General features: G+C 57.3%; 1 protein-coding gene across 2 annotated transcripts in view; it reads left to right on the forward strand.

Moving 5' to 3' along the window:
• ACE (angiotensin I converting enzyme) overlaps positions 1 to 20,296 on the forward strand; it is a 57,191-nt gene that overhangs the window by 35,607 nt on the left and 1,288 nt on the right. For both annotated transcript variants that reach the window (XM_050935141.1, XM_050935142.1), the window contains exons 11-24: positions 1,670 to 1,792; positions 4,481 to 4,692; positions 5,510 to 5,646; positions 6,102 to 6,260; positions 9,640 to 9,727; positions 10,426 to 10,569; positions 11,386 to 11,577; positions 12,844 to 12,941; positions 14,112 to 14,281; positions 15,237 to 15,460; positions 15,712 to 15,856; positions 16,197 to 16,295; positions 17,805 to 17,927; positions 19,889 to 20,100. In XM_050935141.1, coding sequence (XP_050791098.1) covers positions 1,670 to 1,792; positions 4,481 to 4,692; positions 5,510 to 5,646; positions 6,102 to 6,260; positions 9,640 to 9,727; positions 10,426 to 10,569; positions 11,386 to 11,577; positions 12,844 to 12,941; positions 14,112 to 14,281; positions 15,237 to 15,460; positions 15,712 to 15,856; positions 16,197 to 16,295; positions 17,805 to 17,927; positions 19,889 to 20,100 — 2,126 coding nt within the window. The remainder of the gene's footprint in view (positions 1 to 1,669; positions 1,793 to 4,480; positions 4,693 to 5,509; positions 5,647 to 6,101; positions 6,261 to 9,639; positions 9,728 to 10,425; positions 10,570 to 11,385; positions 11,578 to 12,843; positions 12,942 to 14,111; positions 14,282 to 15,236; positions 15,461 to 15,711; positions 15,857 to 16,196; positions 16,296 to 17,804; positions 17,928 to 19,888; positions 20,101 to 20,296) is intronic.

The following is a 20,296-nucleotide window of genomic DNA, read 5'->3' on the forward strand; positions in this document are numbered from 1 at the left end:
ATCTATCTCTTCGGCGGGGAGTTCTGCAGGCCAGAAGGCAAAGCTCTGTGGGGCCCTGCACTGGAGTAATAAGGGGTGAACTATGCTGTGTACTAGCTAAGTTGCTATAAAGTGCCTGGGCCCCAGTGAGCCTTAAAATTAGTGACAGCTCCGAGAGACTCTCCTATAGGGCCTGGGTAACCTAAAGGGATGCTATCGCCCCAATACTCTTGTTTGTCATGGCACAACACAGAATCACCATTGGCAGAGCTGTGTAGGGAGCCCAGGTCTGCAATGATGGGGTACTGTGGGTCAGGATTGGGGTACAGCACAGTGTGGGGAGCCCAGCTGTGCAATGATGGGGAGCTGTGGGTCAGGACTGGGGTACAGCACAGTGTGGGGAGCCCAGCTGTGCAATGATGGGGTGCTGTGGATCAGAACTGGGGTACAGCACAGTATGAGGAGCCCAGCTGTGCAATGATGGGGTGCTATGGGTCAGGATTGGGGTACAGCACAGTGTGGGGAGCCCAGCTCTGCAATGACAGGGGGTGCTGTGGGTCAGGTTTGGGGTACAGCACAGTGTGGGGAGCCCAGCTGTGCAATGATGGGGTGCTATGGGTCAGGACTGGGGTATAGCACAGTACAGTGTGGGGAGGCCAGCTGTGCAATGATGGGGAGCTGTGGGTCAGGATTGGGGTTCAGCACAGCACAGCGTAGGGAGTCCAGCTCTGCAATGATGGGGTGCTGTTGGTCAGGATTGGGGTACAGTACAGTGTGGGGAGCCCAGGTCTGCAATGATGGGGTGCTGTGGGTAAGGACTGGGGTATAGCACAGTACAGTGTGGGGAGCCCAGCTGTGCAATGATGGGGTGCTATGGGTCAGGATTGGGGTATAGCACAGCATGGGGAGCCCAGGTCTGCAATGATGGGGGGTGCTGTGGGTAAGGATTGGGGTACAGCACAGTGTGGGGAGCCCAGCTCTGCAGCATCAGGAGACCAGAGTACAGGGCAGAGGCAGTGAAATGTACCCAGTGCTTCTGTCTGACCCCAGCGCTCTCTCATCTCCTCCCCTTTGTCAGCACAAAAACCCCTGGTCGGACTCTGAAACAGCCTAATCGCACCAGTCACCATCTGAGCACTTCCTTGCTCAGGCCTAGAATGATTCCAAAGATGTGAAGAATGTAAATGGCAGGACGGTGGGTGGGTGTATAGATGGATGGGTACCGGGGTGGAGGACCTCCTCCCTGCAGCAGAGATCAGCTGGTCTCTCCCCTGTTCCCATTGCTCAGCCCTGAGGACTCTGCTCTGGCACTAAATGAAATTAATGGGCAGCAGGTTTTAAACAAACACAAGGAAGTATTTCTTCACACAGCACAGTCGACCTGTGGAACTCCTCACCAGAGGACGTTGAGAAGGCCACGACTATAACAGGGTTCCAAAAAGAACTAGATAAATTCATGGAGGGTAGGTCCATCAATGGCTATTAGCCAGGATGGGCAGGGACAGTGTCCTTAGCCTCTGTTTGCCAGAGCAACAGGAGATGGATCACTTGATGATGACCTGTTCTGTTCATTCCCTCTGGGGCACCTGCACTGGCCGCTGTCAGAGGACAGGATACTGGGCCAGATGGACCTTTGGTCTGACCCAGCATGGCCGTTCTCATGTTCTCATGGCACATGCTTTCTTCACAGGTACTTTGTGAGCTTTATCCTGCAGTTTCAGTTTCACAAGGCCCTGTGCCAAGCTGCCAATCACACCGGCCCCCTGCACACCTGTGACATCTACATGTCCAAAGAGGCGGGAGCGAAACTCGGGTGAGAGCCAAGGGGGGATTTGGAAAAGAAGGGGGTGAGCTGCTCAGCCCGGAGCCCCAGCCCTAGCAGGGCGGTTGGAAAGGACCACAAGGGATCACAAAGGGCAGGAGGGTGGGGGTCTTTATTCCCCACTAGCCTCTCTCTCATTCATTCCCTCTGAAGCATCGGGCATTGGCCACTGTCAGAAGACCTGAGATTGGGCTAGAGGGACTGTTGGTCTCAGCCAGTATGGCCGTTTGTATGGGATCAGTGCATTGGTTCATGTGGGGCATATGTGATGGCCTTGCTCCCTACAGGCCAGAGGTCCGGGAGGCTGTCAGTCTCTGCACTAGGGCTAGCTGAAGTTTACCCTTTAGCTCAAGTGGTGGTGTGGTGGTTTTAAATGCCTGAATCCTTGTATAAGCCCCAGCTAAGGACAGGTTCCCAATACAGGGATGGGTGGGGCAATGTGCATAAAGACTGTTTTCTGCAAATCTATAGAACCTCAGGGTTGGAAGAGACCTCAGGAGAGCATCTAGTCCAACCCCTGCTCAAAGCAGGACCCATCCCCTGTCATATTTTTGCCCGAGTTCCCTAAATGGCCCCCTCAAGTATTGAACTCATAACCCCGAGTTTAGCAGGCCAATGCTCAAACCACTGAGTGATCCCTCCCCCCAGCACTAGTGCAACTGCAGGCCAGAGCGAAGCTCAAAAACAGAAAGTCCAGCTGTCAAATTTTTTAAGATGCCTAAGTGATTTAGGGGCCTGGGTGTCATTTTCCCAAGTGACCTAAGCACATGGTGAGAAGAGCTGCTCCCCTGAGCCCGGGGCGGCCAGCTGATCCCCTGAAGCCTGGGAATCGATTGCCCATAACACCGGCTGCAGTGACTCAGGGCAGACTGTTAGGAAGCAGGTCACAAACCCCAAACTGACTGTGAATTTCACACTTAAAGTTCATCAACCAATTAGCGAGTGTGAACTCCTCAGGCCCTATAACAGCCTATGCATGGAGACCCCTTGAATACCCCCATCTACCCCACCACCCAGGTGAAGGTACTTTTGTGACAAGAATCACAGTAATATTCAGGTTAGTCCCAGTCTCAAAGGACCAGTCACTGACCCCAGGTCACCCCAAAGCTCTCACACCAAAGCCAACACTTGTGGCCAGTGTTATCATAAACTATATAAAAATTGATTACATTGGCAAAGGAAATTAGAGAGTTATTTCCAGGGTTAAAGCAGATCAATATAGCTACACAAACCAATTACAATCAAGTTTCAAAAGGTAATAGACGTTCTATAATCAGCCAGCTGTATGTGTCCTTTAGGGCTAGCCCAGGGTAAGCAGCGGGAGATCTCTTGCTTATATCTAGAACACCCTGGGCCCCCAGCATCCAAGCAGCATAGAGATACCAGGTTCCTTTTCCTTGGGGTTTTTATTCCCTTCCTGCCATGTTCTCTGAGCTGCAAACTCAGCTGATCAGAGGAATCCACTTACATGATTCATCTTCATGTAAGGGCAGAACAACAAAGTCTTTTATCCTCTTTAACAGGGCTTTTCCTGTGGAGGGAGGGGGGAGATTCCCAGGCCTCCGTGGGGGAGGGGGGCTGCACCCAAGGTCTGTGTGTGGCAAGAGCAGATTTGGGGGATGAGGGGGGAACCACCCCCCAGCACAAGCCGGTGCAGTGGTTTGGGTCCGGGTCACTCCGCTTCCTGTTGGCCTGTGATTGCAGGGTGGGCCTGATCCCGCACTCACAGTGCAGCAGGAAGTGGAGTGCCCCGGTCCCAGCCTGCTCCACTCTGCTCCCCTGGCTCTCAGCCTTGGGACTTGGGGGACAGGGGGAACCTCCCCCCAACATTCACCGGTGGGGGAGCTGGGAACCAGCAGAGCGGAGCGGGCTGGGGCCGGGTTGCTCCACTTCCTGCTGGCCGGTGAATGTGGGACACTCCTGACCCCTGCTGCAGTCCCACAGGACGTAGTTCAGGGGAAGGGCTGGGGCTGGGGTGTAGCTGGGGTGGGAAGAGGCAGGGCAGGGGTGGGGCAGGGATTTTGGGGAAGAGGTGGAATGCGGGTGGGGCTGGGGTGGAGCAGGGGTAGGAAGAGGCGGGGCAGGACCAGAGCAGTGGCAGGGACAGTTTTCTGGCCAGGGATCGGGCTGGCCGCTGGAGCAGCGCACAGCTGCGTAAGGCACCAGGAAATTTGGAGCAATTTGGTGCCCTGCGTAGTTTGCCTGTGGGTAAGGACGACCCTGCTCTTTAACATCCCACAATAGTCTGTGTGGTGTCGATGGACCTTTCCTGTTGGGGAGGACATAACACATTCTGTTGATGATTAGCACTTAGTAGTAATTAACATCTCTCTCCTGTCTGGAGAGTCACAGAGGGTCACAATACAACTGCTCAAATATTACACTATGGGGCACAGATGCTATCAGTGAGAGTAATGCAGGCAGCCACTCACAAGCGTTCAGTAAAGTCTAGACACATTTTTATCATTCTAATACCTGTTTTAATAATACTAACACACAGGGGCGCCAGACTGATTCCAGCTGTGTGTGTGTCAGTGTTCAATGGGGACTTTGGCATGAGCTGGCACCTGCTCTGCCAGCATCACACCCGTATCTTGATGTGCAAAACCACACATGCTGTGCTTGGGGCTGTCCATCTCATTGTCTCTTGCTGGCCTTTGCTTTCCCGGTTCTCTGCAGTGAGGTGTTGAAAGCTGGCTCTTCCAAGCCGTGGCAAGAGATTCTCTTCAATCTGACTGGCACGGAGAAGATGGACGCTGGGGCCTTACTGGAGTACTTCAGCCCTGTGACAGAATGGCTTCTGCAACAGAACACCGAAAAGAATGAAACACTGGGCTGGCCAGACTTTGAGTGGCGCCCGCCTGTCCCTGATGGCTACCCTGACGGCATCGGTAAAGCCTCAGCACTGTCCCTTTGCCCCAGAGCGGGGTCATGGAATCACAGGGTTGGAAGGGACCTCAGGAGGTCATCTAGTCCAACCCCCTGCTCAAAGCAGGACCAATCCCCAGATTTTTACCCTCATTCCCTAAATGACCCCCTCAAGGATTGAGCTCACAACCCTGGGTTTAGTAGGCCAAAGCTCAAACCATTGAACTACCCCTTCCCTGAAGGTCCAGGGGTGTTGGGAGGTGTCCCCAGATGGACACAGCATGGCATTGCTCAGAATAGACATGGAAGGTGGGCGATGTCTCTGCTAGAGCTCAGTGAGATGGGCTAGTCAGAAATAGCACCGTTCTCCAGCTGGGCTCCGGAGAGCATCACAGTCATGTGCTTCGTGGGGCACTGCACCTTCCTTTGAAACATGTGCCGTTGGCTGGACACCTGATCCACAACTTGATGGACCAATGGTCTCCTTTGTTATAGTAATTCCTGCTCTCCTGATGTGACAGATAATCCATGAGGTAGCATTCTGTGCTGCATTCTGGTTGGCTGACTGGTACAGTCTAGAATGCCGGGCTCAGCCGGGCTACTCCTGTCCAGATGGACAAAGGCAGATGCTCCACTAGCGTCAACCTGCCACTCATCTGTTGGTTCTCCTGTCATGTCCCTCTAAGGGGGCCCTGGGGCAGGAAGTGGAGCCCACTCAGGTGCGTGGAGAGCCTGTGGCACTGGTGAGAGCTCAGTCATGGATTCTCCAAGGAGGTTCTGCTCACAGAAGGGGAAGAGCTCATTTGGCAGCTTTATCCAGTGGGTTTTTGCCCCTTATAGATAAAATAGCGGATGAAGCCCAAGCCCAAGCCTTCTTGGAGGAGTACAACAGCACGGCCGAAGTGGTGTGGAACGCCTACAGCGAGGCGTCCTGGGCGTACAACACCAACATCACGGACTACAACAAGCAGATCATGGTATGAGACTGGGCTGCGGGCCACACAGTGTGATGCTGACAGCAAAGTCAGGCAAAAAGCGACAAAAAGTCCCATAGCACCTTATAGACTAACAGATGTATTGGAGCATGAGCTTTTGTGGGTGAATACCCACTTCATCAGACGCAACGAAGTCAGGCAGGTTGTACCCAAAGTCCACTGCAGACAAGCACGGAAAACCAGGGCGGCTCCTGCTGCTCCCAGGGCGTGAGCATCCACATACTGATAGCCACAGAGTAGCATTCATATGCTGGGAGGTGCCTTTCTCCCAGCATCCCTAAATGAGTTGGGCCTCATTTCCTAGACCTAGGTCTCTGGCCAGCCCGCGGGGAGAGCATGCCATAGCTGCCGATTCCACGCACCAGTATTCTTAGCGGGGGCTGTGTCTGATCACCCCAACCGGGTGATTCCTTTCCTGTCCTCCCTTGGCCCTGCAGTTGGAGAAGAACCTGGAGATGTCAGCCCACACCCTGGAGCACGGCATGCAGGCCCGGCAGTTCGACTACTCTGACTTCCAGGACCAGGGCATCAAGCGCATCCTGAAGAAACTGAGCGACATTGAGAGAGCCGCCCTGCCTGAGCTGGAGCTGAAGGAGGTGAGATGAGGGGGAGGCAGGGTGTTCTGTGACAGCACCCAGAAGGCCCTGCTTAACATGGAGTGGATTGTGGCCTCCCACGTCTTCCACGCGGCGCTGAGACAGCACGCTGGGAGCTTCCCAAGCAGAGGAGGCACAATCCCTGCCCCATGGGGTTCACAAACCAAAGACTGTGTCCCAGCATGCAGTGTGGCTTGGCTCTTGAAATGCAGCTGGAGCGTTGCATGCTGGGGCCTGTAATCTTCTATGAAAGGGGTGTGCAGCTGTGGGCTGCTTTGCATAATTCTCTGTGTTACCGTTGGCTGGAGGGCTGTACCTGGGCTAGCACTGATCCTGGAAATAGGGTGACCAGATAGGGACAGTCCCGATATTTGGGGCTTTTTGTTCTATAGGCGCCTATTACCCGTACCCACAACATCACATTGGGATGGGATGGTGGGTTCCCAGCAGGCTTGGGCAGGAGGCACAACGTCCCCATTAAAACACCGATTATTCCCAGTCACAATAAAGAGACTTTACTGAGCAGGTCATTTTGCCCCTAGAGAAATGCTTCTCTCGACTCCCAGATACTCCAGTGTGACAGGCCCATTTTAAAAGAGGCCCTTTGTGTTCTGTGCTATTGGGGCAGACCAAGGTGTGTGTGTGTGTGTGTGTGTGTGTGTGTGTCTCTCTCTCTCTCTCTCTCCCTCCCTCCCCTAGGTAGGACACTGATTAAACCCCCTCCCGATACCCGACAAATGAAATCGGTGTTTCTCCCATAAACACTGGCAATTGTTACTTGTATCGAGGGGCGTGTCTACACGGAGCTGTAATGCACACCATGGGGGGCAGGGGTGAATTCTAAAGCACACTAATGTGTTGTACGTTGATTGGGCCATGTAGACCCCTGGTCACCAACCGGTCAATTGCGATCCACTGGTCGAACCTGGCGACTCTCCCAATCGACTCCATCTCGGGTAGCATAGCGGGGCTGCCACAAGGCAAGTTCCCTGCCTGCCCCGGCCCCACACCACTTCCAGAATTGACCCCCATGGTGGGGAGCAGGGGTCTCCGCATGCTGCTTCTGCCTATGAGCCGGGAACAGGGAACTGTGGCCAATGGGAGCTGAGGGGGCAGTGCCAGCAGAGAGGGGCAGCGTGTGGAGCCTTCCAGGAGCGGCGAAGGGCCAGGGCAGGCAGGAAACCTACCTTAGCCTTGCTGTGCTGCCAACCCAGGAGCCTCCTGCGGTAAGTGCCCTCTGGTGGGAAGCCGCACCCCGAGCCCCCTCCTGTATCCCAAGCCCCAGCCCTGAGCTACATCCCAGAGCCAGAACCCCAAGCCCCCTCCTGCACCTCAAACCTTCTCCTGAACCCCAAGCCCCTGCCACAGACCTGAGCCTCCTCCCAAAGCCAGCACCCCAACCCCCCCCGCCCCAGCCCTGACTCCCTTCTCAGAGCCAGCATCCCATACCCCCTCCTGCACCCAAGCCCTGAGCCCCCTCCCAAAGCCAGCATCCCAACCCCCATCCTGCACCCCAAGCCCCAGCCCTGACCCCCCTCCCAGACCCAGCACCCTTTTACCCCCTCCTGCACCCCAAACCCTATCCTGAACCCCAAGCCCCTGCCTCAGGCCTGAGCCCCCTCCCAGAGCCAGCACCCCAACCCCCCCACCCCAGCCCTGACTCCCCTCTCAGACCCAGCACCCCATACCCCCTCCTGCACCCAAGCCCTGACCCCCCCACAGCCAGCACCCCAAATGCCCTCCTGCACTCCAAACCCCCTCCTGTACCCCAAGCCCCAGTCCTGAGCCCCCTCCTAGAGCCAGCACCCAAGCACCCTCCTGCACCCCAACTCTCTGCCCCAGCCCTGCCCCCCTTCTCAGAGCCAGCACCCTCTATCCCCTCCTGCATCCCTGCCCCAGCCTTGACCCCACTCCGAGAGCCAACACCCCGTACCCCTCCTACACCTCAACCCCCTGCACCAGGCTCATCCTGGAACCCTCTCCCACACTGTGAGCACCTCATCCCCAGCCCAGAGCCCGCACCCCCTCCCAAACCACAGCCCCCTGCCCCAGCCTGGTGAAAGTGAGTGAGGGTGGGGGAGAGCAAGCGGGGAGGGGGGAGTGAGTGGGGCAGGGCCTCGGGGAAGGGGCGGGGTAGATCCTGGGTTGCCGTTAAATTCAAAAAGTGATCTTGGGCGTAAAAAAGTTGGAGACCCCGATGTAGACCCTGCTAGGGTGCCCCGAAGGTTCCTTAGTGCCCTTTCACACTGTGCTGTTTGAAAAAACACGATGTTAGAGCACAGGAGGGAACATTACAAAGAGAGATGCTGGAATGAGTCATGTAGATTGTAATTCGTCCCAGTACATACAAAGAGAAAGGCCTGGAACTCCCCTGAGTTTTGGACATCTGCATAAAACTCAAAAATTGCTAAAAATAGCGCCCCCCCCAATAAACCCAGAAGTGCTTGTCATGGGCCCTGCTCCTCCTAACACCTCCTGGAGATTCTCCTTTAGTTCCACATGGTGGCGTCTGATTTCTTTTCTCCAAAACCTGAATGCCTGAAAGTCAACATATGTCAATGTGGACATGCAGCCATGGTGCCGTTGGAGTTGGATTTCCACACGCCCACGTTCTCATGTATTGTTTAGGTTCCCCAATTGGACACAATGTCCCATGATGCACTGCCTGCCATCCCCCAAAGGGGAGATTCTGGTGCATCATGGGAGATGTAGTCTGACACCGTAGCTCTGCCTGTCCAGAGAACTGGGGCATGAGGCGACTGATGTATGGCTCATTTTCAACGGCTCCATTAGTACAGTTATGCCAGGCGTGGGCTGCCACCATTAAACCACTTGGTTTCCCATGTTCGCTCTCTCTTGTTGAAAGAGACTGGTGGGGGGGGCAGGGAGGAGCATCGGCTACTGCCCAGAGCACCATAGCGGGACTCAGGATTCCCAGGCTCCAGCCTCCCTTACAGGATAGACAGAACTCCCACGGAGTAAATGAGGGAGATTTGCATACTGTGTGTTGGAGATTCGGGCCCCTGGGGCTGCCACTGGCTCACAGATTGAGCTTGGGCAGGTATTGTCTCTCTGTGCCTCCACTTCCCCCATCATACACACACACCCTGTGAAATGGGGATGTTCGTTCCCTACCTTCCCGGCAATGGTGAGGCTGAATTCATTCATGTCTGTAAAGTGCTTTGAGATCTCTGGATGGAAGGGCCAGAGAAGGGTGGCTGGAGACAGGCTATGCTGTTGGATTGGGAAGTGGTCCTGCTTTGAGCAGGGGGTTAGACTAGATGATCTCCTGAGGTCCCTTCCAAGCCTGATATTCTATGATTGTCTCCGAGTGCAGAGCAATAAGCAGGCATTTAAGTGGATACCATTTCTTTTTCAGTACAACAACATCCTCTCGGACATGGAGACCACATACAGCGTAGCCAAGGTCTGCAAGGGACAGGACAAGTGCTATCCATTGGATCCTGGTAAGATGTAGCAAGGCCTCCAGGGAACGGTAGGTGCCCACCTCCACCACCCAGCACCTGAAGTTCTCTGAAGATGCCCCAGAAATTAAGGCTGGGATCTCCATATGTCTGTGCAGCAAACTAGGAGGAAAGAGTTTGACAGTTCCCAAATGCCTGGGTAATTCCAATCTCATTTGATCTCAGCGTCAGGGCTGCAACCCAACGGAGCCTAATATCAAATCTGGTCTAGTATCAGTGTGTTAGCCAACCCTACTTGATTGCTCTGGAGCAACTCGGATCTCCCCAGCAGAATGAGGTTCCACCACAGAGCACGTGAAATATAGAGGATGGGTTACATTCACATGGACAATAGAGAAAACTCTGATCTACAAGGAGGGCTTTGGGAGAGGGTGACTTAGAGGGAAAAGCAGAGTCAGAACGATGGCAGGGAGCAGCGGTCCCATGTGGTGAGCTAGTGGGGAGTGGGAGACGGTCCTGCCAGGTGAGCTCATGAGGACGTTTGCAGTAGAGCCCTAGGAGGAGAGCCTGGGCAGGTGAAGGAGGACTGGGCGATGGGGAACCGATCTGGGGTGGCTGAACTACGGGTAGAAGAGGCTGCGGCTGGGGACGTGGGTTCAGCAGGGAACTCCAGGGGTGCCCAGGTCCCGGCACGTTACGCAGCACAGCAGGGAGTCCATGGTCGTTTCCTCCCTTTGTAGACCTCACCGACATTCTAGCCAAGTCGCGGGATTACGACGAGCTCCTCTTCTCCTGGAAGGGCTGGCGGGACGCCTCCGGGAAGGAAATCAAAAGCAAATACAAGAGATATGTGGAGCTGAGCAACAAGGCAGCCAGGCTCAATGGTGAGCTATGGAGCTGCCTTCCCCAAAGGGAGAGGGCTCACCGCTCCCTAAAGACACAGCCTGCCCGCTGGCAGACCCTCTCCCAGATATGCTCCTGTCCCCTCCCCTATCCCTGCCCCACTGTGCTCCTGTCCCTGCCCCATTGTGCTCGTGTCCCCTCCCCTATCCCCATCCCACTGTGCTCCTGTCCCTGCCCCATTGTGCTCCTGTCCCCTCCCCTATCCCGCCCCGCTGTGCTCCCACCCCTGCCCCACTCCACTCCCATCCATGCCCCGCTGTGCTCCCGTCCCACCACACTCCTATCCCTGCTCCCAATGCACCCCCATCCCTGCCCCACTCCGCTCCCATCCCTACCCCACTGCAGAAGATTTATCGTAGGCCTCCAGCTCCTTGCGCCCAACCCTGAGCTCCTCACTCAGGCACAATCCTCCTTTTCCTCAGTGCCCAGTTCCCACCGAGCCTCTACGTTCCTTAGGCTCCTGTGACAATCTCACTACAGCCCCAGGCGAACGCCTCGCAGGGCTTCACGGGCTTGGCTGAAGGGAAGTTAAGTGAAAAGCAGCAGCCCCGAGCAAGGTCCTGGCTGTGGCCTGGAAAGGGGTGAGGGGTCTCTGAGAGCCCAGCGTGATGGGAGCTAGATGAGGGAGATGGGGAAGGTCACCTGGAGCCAACCGCAATGGCTCAGTCAGCCGCCCTCGCCCCACACTTCCAGCCCCGGAGTGAGGGGGCAGGGCCGTCCCTGGGGCAGGGCTGGTGCAGCCCGTGGAGATCAGCGGCAGGGCTCACGATCCCTGCTCTCCTCCTCCATCTGGGCAGGTCACACGGACAACGGGGCCTTCTGGAGATCCCTCTACGAAACGCCCACCTTCGAAGCCGACCTGGAGCAGCTCTACCAGCAGCTGCAGTCCCTGTACCTCAACCTCCATGCCTATGTTCGCCGCGCCCTGTACAAGAAATACGGGGGGGAGCGCATCAACCTGAAGGGCCCCATCCCAGCTCACCTTCTCGGTAAGGCCCCCCGGGCACGGCTGGGGCCATCGCATTTCTCTTGGGACTTTATTGTCTGGGTGCTGGAATGGCCTGGGGCCATTGACGGCTGAGATGGGCCACCTTCTCCTTTGCCCCCCACCCCAGAGACCTAACACCCCATCCTCCCAGCTGGCTTCAGTGGCCAGTTTTCCGTGGGGCTGCGAATCAGGGGTGAGGTTGTTAGTGGGTAAGGGCCCCTTTGAACGCAAAGGCCCCCGTCCTTTGAAAAGCAGGGCCCCTCATTAGGGACCGGACTACCCTGCAGGCCCAGCACCGGTGAGGCCTGATTTTTCAAAAAGCCCAGCACATTGGGTGCTGCACATGTTGAAATCGCCCAGAGCTCTTTGCAAAGTCTGGCCCCGGTTACCAAACTCTGGGCATCCAACCATGTGAACTGTCTGATTTACCCCGAGTCCCAGCGAGCCGGCTGCCAAGGCAGGAGTTCTGCTTTGCAGTTCGCTGCTCTGCATACTGGGTGATGTTTTCCCCACTCTCTGGGCTCTTGGCCCCAAGCTGAAGCTGGATGTCCAAGCCAGGGCAGCTCCATTTCTGTCTCTCTGGCCCCATCACTGCACTCCCTGAGCACCTCACAAGCTTATATGTAAGGGAAGGGCAGGGCATTATCCCCATTGTACAGATGGGAAACTGAGGCCCAGAGTGGCTAAGGCCCAGATCCTCAAAGGTATGAAAATTCCTAACTTCCACAGAACTCAAGAGAAGGCAGGAGCCTGAGTACCTGTGAGGACCTGAGCCTGAAACTTGCCCAAGGTCACCCGGGAGGTCTGTGGCAAAACAGAGAATTGAACCCAGGTCTGCTAAATCCTAGTCTCGTGCTCTAACCATGGGACTGTCCTGCCTCTCACTGATGACAGTGACGTTACACTGGCTTTCGCCAGCTCTTAGCCAGGACCTTTCCATGCAGGGACTCATGGAGTCGTGTGCTACCCCGAGAACAGGGGTGAACTTGAGGACAGGAGGAGGATTTCTGTCTGGGAGGAGGACGGGAGGGGCAGGGAGGCTGAGTGGCATGACTGGCTCCCTTCCCTTCTTTGGAAACCAGGGCTGAGGCTTTCAGAGCCACCCCTGGGATCCACTTTCCAGGCATCCAAAGCCCTTTGGCATCTTTGAAAATAGCCTAAGGTAGTGCCGTCCCTTCTGGCTCCAGGGCTGGGAGTAACTTTGCCTTTGTTCTTTTCTCCCTTTCTCCTCCCCTTCCTGCCCCCAAACCCCCTTGCGGGTCTCTAGGGAATATGTGGGCCCAGTCGTGGTCCAACATTTTTGACCTGGTGATGCCCTACCCTAGTGCCACTAAAGTGGATGCCACCCCGGCCATGCAAACACAGGTCAGTGCGCTCAAACCCTTTGAGACTGCTCTTGGGAACTCCTTTTCCTCTCTAGGTGATGCTGACTTCCCTGCCCCTGGGAAACCGTCCAGGTCTCAGAATAACCAGCAGCCACTGGGCCTGATTCTCCTCCCACTTACACAGCTCAGAAACCAGTGGGATACTCTGCTGTAAAACAGGAGAGAATCAAGATAGCACCTTGCAGAGAAAATCAGAGTTCTGCTGCTGGCTCCACCTGGTAACCAGACCAGGTGGGTCCTATTAGCTCAACCCCGGGTTGAAAAGGGGGGAATCTCCTTTGCCTTGCACCTTGTTCCATCATTCCCAGCTGTGCTAAGTGGGTGAAAATCACTCCCAGCTCAGAATGTCAGCACCCGCCACCCTTGCACGGGTTTAAAATAACTATAGAAGGTGCAGTGCAACAAAATCAGGGCACAAGCACAGAGGGGTCCTGCGGGGACCAGCCAAGCTCAGGAATAAACAGACTGAGGTTTATATTTCGTGTTGCTTACTGCGGGGGGGCTGTATGGGCCAGGGAGTCAGTGTTAAGTATCATCTGGGCTTTTTACCCACAAAAGCTTATGCCTAAATAAATCTGTTAGTCTTTAAGGTGCCACCGGACTCCTTGTTGTTTTAGTGCTGTGTTAGGCGCCACCGGAGATGCTCCTTGGAGCTGTCCCAGAGCCTCCTGTTACTGAGCACTTCCCACACTGCAGTCCCCCGCCCCAGGAGATAATCCCTGAATCTTCGGCCTAGGACTGTCTACACTGGGGGTTCGATCAGCTCAACTAAATCGCTTGGAGAGGGGTGTGTGTGGATTTTCACCCCTCTGAGCGACGTAGCTCTGCTGGTTCCCAGTATGGGCCCACCCTGAGTCCCTCCTTCCCCATGGCCTGTGTGTGTCCGTCGTCGCTCTGTCAGGGACAGTGTCAGAGCCAGCCCAGGCTCTGCAGGAATCCTCCTTCCCTCCCTCTGCTAAATACTCCAAGGCCCTGCTCCTGCTCCCACTGCAACCAATGAGAATTTGGTCCCTGACCCGGATGGGAGCGGGCTCTGGCCCTGAGTTTCAGAGGCGAGAAGTGCTGCTGTGTTACCGTCCCCGGCTTCCTGCCCATCTGTCCTGGAGCGATCCTGCCTCCAGCTCCCATGTGCTCTCTGCTGGCTGCACAGGGCTGGACCCCGGAGAGGATGTTTCAAGAGTCGGATAAGTTCTTTACCTCCCTGGGCCTGATCCCCATGCCGCCGGAGTTCTGGGCCAAGTCCATGATTGAGAAGCCAGACGGCCGGGAGGTGGTGTGCCACGCCTCTGCCTGGGACTTCTACAACCGCAAGGACTTCAGGTGCCTCCAGGGACAGGGCTGGGCAGTGCCCCAGGCTGGCACTGGGACAGAGCAGAGGGGTCTTAGCAGAGCAATAGCCAGTCCTGGCTGCTCCCTGGCCCCCGGGACGCCCTGCCTGATGGGCCCCAGGCTGCTCCCTGGCCCCCGGGACGCCAGGCCCAACAGGCCCCAGGCTGCTCCCTGGCCCCTGGGACGCCAGGCCCGACAGGCCCCAGGATGCTCCTTGGCCCCCGGACATCCTGCCCACAGCTTTGATGTCTTGTCTGTTTGCCAAACCCAGTGTCAGGGCAGGATGTTCCTGGCCCTAGCTGGAGCTGGATTTTGAGCCCTGGCCCAGGGCAGCAGGCAGATTGACTCTGTCAGTGGCTGGGTATAACAACACAGAGCCACACTCTGTATCAGGGTGTCTGTCCAGCACCACTTCAGGCCTGCATCCCTGCAGGGAGCCTGCTCCAGCCCCGGGAACTGCATGTGGGTGGGTACATCTGTCCAGTTAGAACAGCCCACCGCAGGGAGCCTTGGAGCCCAGATCCAGGGACTTGTGCTGCAGGGCTGAAAATAGCAGTTGAGGCTCCAAGACCCTCCTGCCTTGCCAGGTTTCAGAGCCCAGGCTCCAGCCCAAACCCCAATGTCTACACTGCTGTTTTCAGCCTGGCAGTGCGAGCCTGTGTCAGTTGACCAGGGCTCTGAGACTCGCTCTTTGTTTAGGTGCGTATCTGGGTCTGTCTATCTGGGTGCATCTGGGTGCATGTTTGGGTGGGTCTGTCTGTCTGTCTGTCTGGGTGCGTGACTGGGTCGGTCTGTCTGGGTGTGTGTCTCTGTCTGTCTGAGTGCATCAGGTATTTCTATAGGTGCCATCATAATAGTTGCTTGCTTGCTTTCTCCCCTTCTCTCTTGCTGCCCCACCCCCCAGTAACCTGTGTGTGCTCTCTCTCTCTTCTCCCCTGTGTTTCAGGATTAAGCAGTGCACGGTGGTGAACATGGATGACCTGATCACCGTCCACCATGAGATGGGGCATGTCCAGTACTTCCTGCAGTACAAGGACCAGCCCATCTCCTTCCGCGACGGGGCCAACCCCGGCTTCCACGAGGCCATCGGCGATGTCATGGCCCTGTCGGTCTCCACGCCCAAGCACCTGCACAGCATCAGTCTGCTGGATCAAGTGGAGGATAACAACGGTGAGCTGGCTGGGGCCTGGGGGCGGCTCACCAGGGCTCCCTGGGAGTTAGCGCGCCTGGGAGGGGGCTGGGGGCAGGTTGTCAGCTGTTGGTACTGAGTGCTGTTGGCTGCTCATCCAGCTGTTGGCTTAGAACTTTCCAAGGCCCAGCAGAGGCTGATGATGTCGATGGGTTGACGGCCAGTGGGGGTGGCGATGGATCTGCTGGGGGTTAGATCACTGACCTCCCGAATGCTCCCCCTTCCTTTGCAGAGAGTGACATTAACTACCTGATGAGTATTGCCCTGGATAAGATTGCCTTCCTGCCCTTCGGGTACCTGATGGACCAGTGGCGCTGGAAGGTGTTTGATGGGCGCATTCAGGAGCACGAATATAACCAACAGTGGTGGAACCTCAGGTCAGTCGGAGGCTTCCGCCTGACACTGGGGACACGTCGGATCCACCCCTGGGCAGCACAGGGCTCAGAGCAGTTCTCTGCCACGTGAGGTCCAATCTGGGGAATCTACCCCTCTCTTTTCAATGGAGGATGTGCCTCTTGCAGGTCCCATTGAGTTCCAAAGCTTCCTCCTGTCTCCCTCCTCGCCAATCTTGACAAGGTCTCTGGTCATCGCTGCTCTCGCGAGCCCCTCTCTGGTTGTGTGCCCCCTTCCCTGCTCACAGGGCGTCCCCCTCCCATCCTGTGGAGCTGTGCTGGCTGGAGGTCCCTAACCACCGCTTTCTCCTCATGCCCTCTGCAGGTTGAAGTACCAGGGGTTGTGCCCACCTGTGCCCAGGTCAGAGGATGACTTTGATCCTGGTGCGAAGTTTCACATCCCAGCCAACGTTCCCTATGTCAGGTACGCAGACCGGGCCAGGGTTACACGCCTGTGCCCTGGCCCTCTCCTACCAACTCCTTTCGCCTTGCTTGGCAACGAGCCCGGCTCAGCCCGTAGCCACTCATCTGACCTGGGCGGAAGGGCTGCAAAGAGAGGAGGGACTGATGGGTTGGGCAATGGATGGGCATGGGTGGTCCGGTCTGTAGATACTAGACCTGTCCAGAAATGACAAGAACTACAGCCCAGGGGTTATCTGTCTGTCAGCCACGTGCACAGGGAGCGGGTGCACCTGTGCCAGGGTGTCCATGGTCACTGCCTGGGTGTGAGCCTGGAAAGGCTGGGGGGGCTGTGGGAAGCAGGGGTGATGCAAGCAGTGCAGTCATTCACGGTGGAGCTAAGCTGCCGTCCTGAACTCTTTGAATGATTAAAGGGCCCGTGTTGCTTTTTGTCAGACTGAGGGGTGCTAACCCTGATGTTCCAGGCCAATCCCAGCTGGAGCTGTTGCAGTCCTGGATCCTAAGCTCCCCCTTCAGTCGGCTGGGAATATAGCAGCACCTCTGACTATTGACATCGGTACATCATAGTTTATTAGTGTTGGAAGGGACCTCAGGAGATCATCTAGTCCAACCCCCTGCTCAAAGCAGGGGCACATCCGAACAAGCACTTGAATGTGGTCACGTGTAGGGTGACCACCTGTCCCTGACTGGGCAGAACAGTCCCTAAATGTACATTTCAAGCCCTGGTTCTGGGCTGAATGACTCCAGGACAGCATTTGTCCTGGATTCCCTGCGGCACTGCTCTGTGCCTGCCCGAGGCTCGGGTGTGCCAGCCTCTTCCTGGTGGGATGGGGGAGCTGAGGTGGGCCTTGGTCCCACCTTGCCATGGGGTCCCCCCTGCTCCTCCTTTTCCCACCCCCCCCCCACCTGAGGCCCCAACCCTGGCTAGGCTGGAAGCCAGAGCTGGGCAGTAGGAAAAGTCGCTCAGGGAGCCTGGATGGCTGTGAGGAGCCCCAGACCCTCCATCTGCCCTGGGAGGCATGCCCTGGGGAGTGGGCACCTCGACCGCACACCCAGGGCTGGTGAAGGCTCCGGGGTTCCCCACAAGCTAGGGTGACCAGATGTCCCAATGTTACAGGGACAGTCCTGATATTTGGGGCTTTTTCATATACAGGTGCCTATTACCCCCCACCCCCGTCCTGATTTTTCACGCTTGCTGTTTGGTCACCCTACCCACAGCAGCCCAGGCTCCAGCCTGGCCAGGGGGTGGAGCCTCTGGGAGAAGAGGCGGAGCATGGGGCAGGGGCAGGGAGTGGGGCGGGGCTCCTACATGTGTCCCGTTTTTTGCATTTGGAAAAGTTGGTCACCCTGGCTCCATGCTGTATAGCGCAGGGCTGGCTCTGAGGCCTGCTGCTCCACGGACTCTCAGACAAAGCACATGCGTGTCCAGGTTCCACCTGGCCTGGAAATACCTGAAGTGGCCTGCTGAGGCCCCAGAGCTGCTGCTCAGGCTCGCTCCAATCCCCCAATCCAGGTACTTTGTCAGTTTTGTGATCCAGTTCCAGTTCCACCAAGCCCTCTGCAAAGCCGCTGGTGACACAGGGCCCCTGCACAAATGTGACATCTACCAGTCCAAGGAAGCCGGAACCCTGCTGGCGTGAGTATGGCAGCGGGGAGAGACCTAGGGAGTCCTCCAGAGCCTGTGTGTTGGGAGTGAGAATGCCCCCTCAGATTTCTCCTGATGGCCTTTTCCGGTTCCTGGGCCCCCGTTTTAAATCCCCCCTTTAACCCCGGGGACATTTGCCTCTGTGATGGGAGTGAACGGGTAGGGCAAGTGACTGAGGGCCAGGACTCCTGGGTTCTCTTCCCAGCTCTCCAGCTGACTCAACAGGAAAGTCATTTAAGCCTCCTGTTCCCCATCTGCTGCCCCACCAGCTTCCCAGAGGGCTGCAGTAGTGACTGTTTGTCAGGTGCTTTGGGATCCTTGTGCCAGTCTCCAGTACTGCTGCATTCGCCTCCACCCCACCCTGCCGGTGGCATGGCCGGCTCAAGGTGGTGGAGGTGGAAGGAGCAGCTGAATTCCCCAGGTTATCTCAGTGGATGTGTCTGAGCCAGTCAGTCTCAGCCGCTGTTTGAAAGGGGTTGGCCGCGTTTGTGGGAACGGACTTGTCTTTCGCTGGGGCAGAGGGCCCCAAACTGTGGGACGCACCCTGCTGCGAGGGGCTGGGTTGGAGGAATGTTCAGGGTGTGTGTGGCAGAGCCTGGGCCAGCCCCCATGGGGAGGCCAGGGAGGGAGCCCCAGTCTGCCCCCAGTTCCGCTCGGCCCCCGGTTTCCAGCCCTGGCCATGGCTTTGGCCCTGGCTGCACCTCAGCCCCCAGATCCAGTCCTGGCTTCCAACTGCAGCCCCTGCTCCCAGCCCTGCCCTGGCTCCCGGGGGGGTGGATAGATTCCATTATTGGTGGCGGGGGGGGGCCTGACAGAAAAAGTTGGGGGACCACGGCACTAGGGAGAGATGGTGCAATATTAGAAGCCACCACTAGGTGGCGCCTTGGTTTCTGCAAGGATTAAGGCTGGTTTTAGGGAAGATCCCCCCCAGAAAAGCAATACCAGACTTAACCCTTTCACTGCTGCATGGATCTGCAGCGAGACTGCTCTACGCCGGAGCAGTGGGTCTTCCTCTGAGCTACGGTGCCCTGTGTCAGCATGGCCTAGTCCTGCCGGTTAAATGGCCTCCCTCTCCACATCCTCCAGCGCACCTGCCTCGCGCCCCATTAAAGCCCATGGCTCAGCCTCCGCCCTCTGCATTGGTAACGTGCCGGCCTTGCCTGCATGCGATCGTGGCGTCCCCTAGAGGAGGCCTTTGGCACAACCCACAGGCGCTGCCTAAGGGTCTGGCTGCCCAGCGGTCGGAGGCATGCGGTGACACGCCCGAGCTAGCTTCGCTCTCGCTGGCTTGCACACGGACAGCAGAGCCCCTGAAGTACGTACTTGGGCAGCTCATGCATGACACCGCGGCTTCGCTGCTTTTGGTACCCATGCCAGCTAGCCGGGCTGTGCCTCTGCAGTCATCCACCTGACCAGGGCAGCCCAGAGGATTCAGGGGGCCTGGGGTCTTCCCACCACCGAATTGCTGCCGAAGACCCGGCACTTCGGTGGTGGGTCCTGGGGTGGAAGGACCCCTGCCGTGGGTCTTCGGGGCACTTCGGTGTGGGATCCCGGAACGGAAGGACCCCCCCCGCTGCCGAATTGCCGCCGAAGACCCGGCACTTTGGTGGCGGGTCCTGGGGTGGAAGGACCCCCACCGTGGGTCTTCGGGGCACTTCGGCAGGTGGTCCCGGAACGGAAGGACCCCCCGCTGCCAAATTGCCGCCGAAGATCCAGAGTGGAAGAAGCTCCAGGGGCCCGGGCCCCGCAAGAGTTTTCCGGGCCCCCCCGGAGCGAGTGAAGGACACTGCTCCAGGGGCCCCGAAAAACTCTTGTGGGGACCCCTGCGGGGCCCAGGGCCTGGGGCAAATTGCCCCACTTGCGCCCCCCCCCCAGGCGGCCTGTGCCTGACCGCCTAAGCGGTCCCCGCGTCAGCCGCAGCAGCACCTAGAGGAGCTCGCTCTCCTCCGCAGGGATGCCATGAAGCTGGGCTACAGCAAGCCCTGGCCGGAGGCCATGCAGCTCATCACGGGGCAGCCCAACATGTCGGCCGATGCCCTGATGACCTACTTCAAGCCGCTGACGGACTGGCTGATCCAGGAGAACACCAGGAACGGGGAGACCCTGGGCTGGCCCGAGTACAACTGGACGCCGTACGCGGGTTCTTCCAACTCCAGCGGAGGTGGTAAGAGTTCTGCCCTGCCGGAAACGCGGCGCGTTACGTGGGAGGCCTGAGTCCCACCGCCACTGTCATTCCCAGCCAGCCCTGCTTGCTGGCAGGCTCTGGGGAGAGACCACGGAGTGAAGGGGTCACTGACACCAGACTCCTCCCTCTCCTCCCTCCAGCATGCAGCGGGGAGGGGCTGCAAGGGTTGGGGTAG

Source organism: Gopherus flavomarginatus, chromosome 25, assembly GCF_025201925.1.
Source record: "Gopherus flavomarginatus isolate rGopFla2 chromosome 25, rGopFla2.mat.asm, whole genome shotgun sequence".
Lineage (NCBI taxonomy): Eukaryota > Metazoa > Chordata > Testudines > Testudinidae > Gopherus > Gopherus flavomarginatus.